We start from the raw sequence: 8,594 nt of genomic DNA, 5'->3' as shown, positions 1-8,594 counted from the left end.
GCTTTGCCCGAAAAAACTGTATTAGCCTCACCTGATACAGTTGCCTTGTTAAACACTGCTGACTTTTCTCAGAACCCACCCTACTATGCTTCTTTGTTCCTAGACTTACAATTATACTCAAGTCAAAGTAGGTTTCTAAAGTGAGGTACAAAATGTGACACATTAGGAGGTGTGCTACACTCCAAAAGAGATCCTTGATTTTTCTAATTAATACACACACAAATTCAGGCAATACATGAGGGAACAGATATTAAGGGTGTGAGATAATAGTGAAAGGAGCATGAAGTTAGATAAAGCTGAATTTACTGGTATGAGTCCACTTAGCAGAGATTCTGCATGTATGTTGCAGCTTGGGGAGTTATAAAATGCTCTAAAAGTTGGTTTAGTTAGTTGTCTGAAATATAGAGCATAAGATGGCCCACAGTGAATGAACTTGAATTGCATACCTGCCTTTGTTTATTGTAGAGAAAGGGATTATAGGCTTAGGGAGATTGGAGTGTTAAAGTAGATTTTTCATTTAAGACTTTCTCACTCAGATTGGAAGGGTCCAAAGGACAAATTTTTTCACCAAAACTATGAGAAATAAATTTGTAGGGAGAGCCCCAACCTCCTTAAAGGGGATTGTGATCATTCTTCTTTCTAGGCTAAGTTGTACAGTGGGAACTGTTGTCACTGAATTGGGAAACCTAAAGGCAATGGGAGTAATTGGATCCCAGGGTGCCAGGGGCCAAGTGGCAGCATTCAACTATTAAAGACAAGGTGGATGTAGTTACTGTAATGGACAGCAGAGTCAATGAAGCAATCAAAATATTCTGACTCGATCAGACCTATGGCTTTGGCAAGCTGATCATGGTGTTCCTACAAGTAAAATAGATAGGAAGTCTACTAAATTCTCACTTTATCTGTATAAGCAGAAAACTTCTAGGTCAAGTGAATAAAAGTCTAACCTGAATCATAAAAATTAATAGTAAAAACTCCTCAATCAATTCCCAGATTTGAACCAGTTTATAGACCCAGAACCCCTTAAATGAAGAGGAGGCCAGATCCCATTGAAGAAGAACCCTGTACACTATCAAAAATTTATACTATCTATCTTTCTCCCAGCCTTCTCCAAAGAGACCAAAGATTTTTACTAGGATGACTGAGCATTGAGGAAAAGGAAATAATTAGACTTTTCATGGACTACTGGACATTTGCTCTAACGTGAGCTAATTCTAGGAGACCCAAAAATGTCACTGTGGCTTGGCAGTCAAGTAGGGGCTTATAACCCATAGAACTGGTTTAGGGCTCAGTTCTTATAAGAACTCTTCTTGTAAGGTCTCAACTGACCTTATAAGAAGGGGAAGAGATACAAGGAGTGAACACACACAGAAGAAAGGCCACTTGAGGACACCGTGAGAAGGCAGCCATCTGCAATCCAGAAAGAAAGGCTTCACCAGAGATCAATCCTGCTAGCATCTTCATCTTGGACTTCCAGAATCCAAACTGTGAGAAAATAAATTTCTACTGTTTAAGTCACCCAGTCTGTGGTGTTAAGTTATGACAGCCTGGGAAGATTAATACAGTTACAATTTGGTTCACAGATATCTTGAGCATCTTTCCCTTATGCAAGATATAATGGTCCATTTTAGTGATGACATTATGTTGATTGGACCTAATGAGCAAGAAGCAGCAACCACTCTAGACTTGGTGATAAGACATTTAGGTGTCAGAAGATGTAAAATAATTAAAAAAAAATTAATGGGCCTTCTACCTCAGAGAAATTTCTAGAATTCCATTGGTATGGAGCATATTGACATAACCCTTCTAAGGTGAAAGACAAGTTGTTGCCTCTGGCCCCTCACACAACCAAAAAAGAGGCATAACCCCTAGTGGGCCTCTTGGAATTCAAAGGTAACATATTCCTCATTAGGGAGTGTTACACTAGCTGATTTACAGAGCGATACAAAAAGCTGCCAATTTTGGGTGGAGCCCAGAACAGAAGAAGTCTCTGCAACAGATCCAGGTTGCTATACAAGCTGCTCTGCCACTTGAGCCATATGATTCATCAGATCCAATTGTAGTTGAAGTATCAGTGGCAAATACAGATGCTGTTTGATGCCTTTGGCAAGCTCCTATTGGTAAACTGCAGTACAGGACTTTATATTTTGGAGCAAAGCCCTGCCATCCGCTATGGATACGTACTTGTTCATCGAGAAACAGCTCTTGGCATGGTACTTGGCCTTTGTAGAAACTAAATGCTTAACCATGGACAATCAAGTTTTGCCATGAGACCTCAGCTGCCCATAATGAACCAAGTGTTAATTGGTTCACCAAGACAAAACTTTGGGCATATACTGCATTATCAAATGGAAGTGGTATATGTGAAACGTGACCCAAGGAGGTCCTGAAGGTACAAATAAATTACATGAAGAAGTGGCCCAAATCCCCATCATCCCCACATCTGCTACATGACCTACTCTCTCTCAGCCTGACCCTATGTCTTTATGTAAGTTCCCTTATGATCAGTTGGCAGAGGAAGAGAAGATTCAGGCATGGTTTACAGACAGTTCTACATGATGGGCAGGTACCACCCAAGAGTGGTCATCTGCAGCCCTACAGCCCCTTGTTGAAAATCCCTGAAGGATGTGGAAAAGGAAAATATTACCAGTGGGCAGAATTTCAAGCAGTGCACCTGGCTGTTCAGCTTATTTGGAAGGATAAATGAGGAGATGTATGATGGTATACCAATTCATGGGCTATGGGTAATGGATTGAGTGGATAGTCAGAGATTGGAAGGATCATGCTTAGAAAATTGGTGACAAGAAAATTTGGGGAAGAGGTTTGTGAATAGACTTCTCATAATGGGCAAAATATGGGAAGATATTTATGTCCCATGTGAATGTTCAACAAAGGGTGACCTCAGCCGATAAACATTTTAATAATTAAGTGGATAGGATGACCTATTCTTTGAATACCAGTTAGACTCTTTTCCCAGTTTCCCCATCATCACCCAATGGGCTCATGAACCAAGTGGCCATAATGACAGAGATATAGGTTATACATAGGCCCAGAAACCTGGACTTCTACTCACTAAAGCTGACCTGGCTACCACTCCTGCTGAGTGTCATATATGTCAGCAGTGGACACCAACATTGCGTCCTCAATCGGCACCATTCCTGGGTGGTTAGTAAGCTATCTAGTGGCAGGTTGATTAAATTAAACCACTTCCACTATGTAAAGGGCAGCATTTTGTATTTACTGACATAACCACTTATTCATTTTTTTTTCTTTAAACACTTTATTGAAAGAACTTGCGGAAAGCCTAGGGCAGGCGGGGTTTCCCTGGGTGGCCAGAGAAAGGGGAGAGGTTTGATCCGGGTGGGCGGGCAGACGGGTGGAGGGAAGGACAGCTGAGGCTCGGGAGCCAGCTGTCAGCAGCTACTCCCGCTCCGTGACAACCTGCGAGATCGTCGCGATCCCGAATAACTCGCTGAGCAGCACGTTGTTGTGGACGGCCATGTCCAGCAGTGGCGGGGTGATGCGCCTCCCGCCGCTGTTCTGGGCCTCGTTGCCCGCCAGCTCCAGGATCTCGGCCGTCAGGTATTCGAGGACGGCAGCCAGGAATACTGGAGCACAGGAGCTCAGGCGCCGCGCGTAGTGGCCCTCCCGCAGAAGACGCTCTACATGGCTCACCGAGAACACCAGCCGGGCTCTGTCTGTGCGAGAGCGGATCCGCCTCTGACGACGGGACGACCCTCCACGGCTCTGGTTGCCCGGCATGCTGGACGTTGCGTGCGATATCTCCGCCCGGCCTAGCTCGATGCGATGCCTCTCAAGATGCCGGTCCTCTGTGCAGTACTCTGTATCCTAGCGACCACGGACTGGTCCCTGATTGGTCGGGGAGCCAGCTGCGGACACGCACTTCCGGTGACGTCATTGCCTTCCAGGTGGCCCGCGGGCAGCAGGTGGGGGCTCAGAAATAGCAGGCAGTGGGGTGGGAAGATGCTGCTCACCCTCTTCCCTGAACCCTCTCCTTGTGGGAACTCCTGCTTCCTACCGGATGGGAACATGGTGCGAAAGATGGAGGGGTGGGGAGGGGTGGGTACGACTCAGTGCCATTAAGTACATGCACAATGTTGTGCAGCCATCATGACCATCTAGTTGCAAAACATTTTCACCACCCCCAGAAGAAATCCCTGTACCCATTAAGCAGTCACTCCCCATACCCCGCACTCCCTCCCACATACACACGCACACACACACATGCCACCCCCACCCCCACCACCCCCACACTCCCATAGTCCCTGGAAACTGATAACCTGCTTTCTGTCTGTGGAGGTTTGCATATTCTGGAGATCTCCTATAGATGGAATCATACAATAAACGCATGGCCTTTTGTGTCTGGCTGCTTTTGCGTAGCATGATGTTTTCATTATGGTTCATCCATATGCATTCCGTTGTATGAACAGACCACATTTTGTTTATCCACTCATCAGTTGATGGGCAGTTAGGTAATTTCCACCTTTTGGCTATTGTGACTAGTGCTGCCACGAACATTCCTGTATGACTTTTTGTTTGAACACCTGTTTTCAATTATTTTGAGTCTACATCTAGGAGTCAAAGTGCTGGGCCATGTTGTAATTCTATGTTCAACTTATTGAGGAACCAGCAAACTGATTTCCACAGGAGCTGTACCCTTTTGCATTCCCAACAGCAGTGTATGAGGGTCCAGATTTCTCCACATCCTCAACAAAACTTGTTTTCTGTTTACTTCATTTTCTTTTGTTTATAATAACCATCCTAGTGGGTGTGAAGTGCTATCTCATGGTGGTTTTGATTTGCGTTTCCCAAATGGATAATGATGTCACTATGGTTTGAATGTACCCCCCAAATTTTATGTGTTGGAAACTTAATCCCAAAATTCAGATGTTCACTGGAGGTGCAGCCTTTTGGAGACAACTAGGATTAGATAAGGTCATCAGGGTGAGACCTCCACAATGGGAATGGTGGCTTTATGAAAAGAGGAAGAGAGACCTGAACTGATACACACACTCTTACCCTCTCACCATGTGATGCCCTCTGCCACATTATGACACAGCAAGAAGGCCCTCACCAGATGCCAGTGCCCTGCTCTTGGACTTCCTAGCCTCCAGAACTGCAGGAAATAAATTTCTTTTCTTTATAGATTACCCAGTCTCAGGTATTCAGTTACAGTGACAGAAAATGGGCCAAGACATCTTTTCATATGCTTCTTGGCCCTTTGTACATCTGCTTTGGAGGAACGTCTATTCAAGTCCTTGGCCCATTGTTTAATTGGATTGATTGTCTTTTTGCTGTGGACTTCTTATAGACCCTTACCAGATATGTGATTTGCAAATGTTTCTCCCATTCTGTGGGTTGTCCTTTCGCTTTCTGGATAGAATCCTTTGTTGCACAAAATATTTTAATTTGGATGTAGTCCAATTTGTCAAAAGAAAAATCGTTTATAGCTGTGTTTTTGGTGTCATATTGAAGGAACTGCTGCCTAACCCAAGGTCATGGAGATTTACATCTATCTGTTCTTCTGAGAGTTTTATAGTTTCAGCCGTTACATTTAGATCTGTGGTCCATTTTGAGTTTATTTTTTTTACCATGGTGTTAGATAGAGATCCAGGTTCATTCTTTTGAATGTGGCTATCCAGTTGTCCCAGCACCATTCGTTGAAGGGATTATTCTTTTCCCCATTGAATGGCATTGGCACCCTTATTGAAAATCAACTACACATGAATATATGGGTTTATTTCTGAGTCTAAGTTGTATAACATTGACCTAATATATCTATCATGGTGCCAGTACTATACTTTATGGATTACCGTAGCTTTGTAGTAAGTTTTGAAATTGAGAAGTGTGTGTCCTCCAACTTTGTTCTTATTTCTTTGAGATTGTTTTGGCTATCTGGGTCCCTTGCACTTCCATATGAATTTTAGGATCCGCTTGTCAATTTTTACAAAGAAGGCAGGTTGCATTCTAACAGGCATCGCCTTGAATCTGTATATTGTCTTAGAAGTTACGGCCATCTTAACAATATTAAGTGTTCCAATCCACTAACACGGAATGCCTTCCCATATATTTAGTTCTTGTTTGATTTATTCCAGCAATGTCTTGTCATTTTCAGAGCACACGTCTTGCACAACTTTTGTTAAATTTATTCCTCAATATTTTATTCTTTTTGATGCTATTGTAAAAGTAATAATTTTCTTAATCTTATTTTAAGGTTGTTAGGGTATTTCATTGCTAGCGTGTAGAAATACAACTGATTGTTGCCCATTGATCTTGGATCCTACAACTTTCCTGAGCTCGCTTACTGCATATTCAAATAGGGATGAGGTGGGTATCTAAGAACATGCCATTTATGAATAGCGATGGTTTTACTGGTTCTTTCCAATCTGGATGCCTTTTCTTTCTTTTCTTGACTAATTGCCACAAATACAATTTTTTATTTGTCAGAATTTTATTATTATTATTATTATTTTATTACACCATATTATGGGGGTACAAATGTTTAGGTTACATATGGTGGACTTGCCCCTCTCCCCCCTTGAGTCAGAGCTTCAAGCGTGTCCATCCCCTAGATGGTGCAGATCACACCATTATGTATATATATACCCATCCATTCCTCCCCCATCCCATCTTCCCGACACACAACAAATGTTAATCCTATATGTTCACTTAGGTCTTGGTCAGAGAAACCAATTTGCTAGTGAGTACATGTGGTGTTTGTTTTTCCATTGTTGGGATACTTCACTTAGTAGAATGGGTTCCAGCTCTATCCAGGAAAATACAAGAGGGGCTATATCACCGTTGTTTCTTATAGCTGAATGGTAATCCATGGTATACATATACCACATTTTATTAATCCACTCACGTACTGATGGGCACTTGGGTTGTTTCCACATCTTTGCAATTGTGAATTGTGCTGCTATAAGCATTCGGGTGCAGGTGTCTTTTATATAGAATGTCTTTTGTTCTTTTGGGTAGATGGCCAATAATGGGGTTGTTGGATCAAATGGTAGATCTACTTGTATCTCCTTAAGATATCTCCATATTGCTTTCCACAGAGGTTGGACTAGTTTGCAGTCCCACCAGCAGTGTATGAGTGTTCCTATCTCACTGCATCCACGCCAACATTTATTGTTTTGGGACATTTTGATAAAGGCCATTATCACTGGAGATAAGCGATATCTCATTGTGGTTTTGATTTGCATTTCTCTGACGATTAGAGATGTTGAGCATTTTTTCATATGTTTCTTGGCCATTTTCTGTCTTCTTCTGAAAAGTTTCTGTTCATGTCCTTTGCCCACTTTTTGATAGAGTTGCTTGATTTTTTTCTTGCTAATTTTCCTGAGTTCTAAATAGATTCTAGTTATTGCCCTTTATTAGATGTGTAGCATGCAAAAATTTTCTCCCATTCTGTAGGTTGTCTGTTTGCTCTTGTGACAGTTTCTTTGGCTGTACAGAAGCTTTGGAATATGATCAGGTCCCATTTATTTATTTTGGTTGTGGCTGTGATTGCTTTTGGGGTTTTCTTCATAAATTCTTTGCCTAGGTCAATGTCTACAAGAGTATTTCCGATGTCTTCCTCTAGGATTCCAATAGTTTCACACTTTAGGTTTAAGTCTGTTACCCAGCGTGAGTTGATTTTTGTGAGAGGTGAAAGGTGTGGATCCTGTTTCAGTCTTCTGCATGTGGCTAACCAGTTTTCCCAGCACCATTTATTGAATAAGGATTCTTTTCCCCAATGTATGTTTTTGTCTGCTTTGTCAAAGATTAGATGGCTATATGAGGATGGTTTTACACTTGGGTTCTCAGGTTTGTTCCACTAATCAATGTCCCTATTCTTGTGCCAGTACCAAGCTGATTTAATTACTATAACCTTTTAGTATAGCTTGAAGTCTGGTAAATTGATACCTTCCATTTTTTTTTTTTTATTGCCTAGAATTGCTTTTGCTATATGGGGTCTTCTCTGGTTCCATATGAAGCGTAAAACTATTTTTTCTATATCTGTGAAAAATGATGTTGGTATTTTAATAGGGATTGCATTGAATCTGTAGATCATTTTCGGTAGTATACACATTTTAACAATGTTGATTCTGCCAACCCAGGAGCATGGTATGGTTTTCCACCTGTTTATGTCCTCTCCTATTTCCTTCCTCTGTGTTTCTTAGTTCTCCCTGTAGAGGTCTTTTACCTCCTTAGTTAAATATATTCCTAGGTACTTTTTTTCTTTGTTGCTTTGTGAAGGGTATTGAGTCTTGATTTGGTTCTCAGTATGACTGCTGTTGGCATATATGAAAGCCTCTGATTTGTGTGTATTGATTTTATATCCTGAGACTTTACTGAATTCATTTTATCAATTCCAGGAGCCTCTTGGTTGAATCCATGGGGTTTTCTGGATATAATGTCAGGTCATCAGGAAATAGTGAGAGTTTGATCTCTTCTGTTCCCATTCATATGCCTTTAATACCACTCTCTTGCCTGATTGCTGTTGCCAGGACTTCCAGCACTATGTTGAATAGAAGTGGAGATAGTGGGCAACCTTGTCTGGTTCCAGTTCTAAGTGGGAATGCTTTCAA

At 41.8% G+C, this 8,594-nt stretch overlaps 1 protein-coding gene across 1 annotated transcript; it reads right to left on the bottom strand.

The window, feature by feature from the left end:
- Positions 1–3,420: 3,420 nt before the first annotated feature.
- Positions 3,421–3,762, bottom strand: LOC105826803 (histone H2A-Bbd type 2/3-like). The gene has a single exon (XM_012664829.1). It carries the CDS (start codon positions 3,760–3,762, stop codon positions 3,421–3,423), a length of 342 nt encoding a protein of 113 aa, XP_012520283.1.
- Positions 3,763–8,594: the final 4,832 nt, after the last annotated feature.

Source organism: Propithecus coquereli, unplaced genomic scaffold (genome assembly GCF_000956105.1).
Source record: "Propithecus coquereli isolate 6110/MARCELLA unplaced genomic scaffold, Pcoq_1.0 Scaffold92, whole genome shotgun sequence".
NCBI classification, from domain to species: domain Eukaryota; kingdom Metazoa; phylum Chordata; class Mammalia; order Primates; family Indriidae; genus Propithecus; species Propithecus coquereli.
Note: the sequence above shows the minus strand (reverse complement) of the source record. Positions and strands in the feature narration are given on the sequence as shown.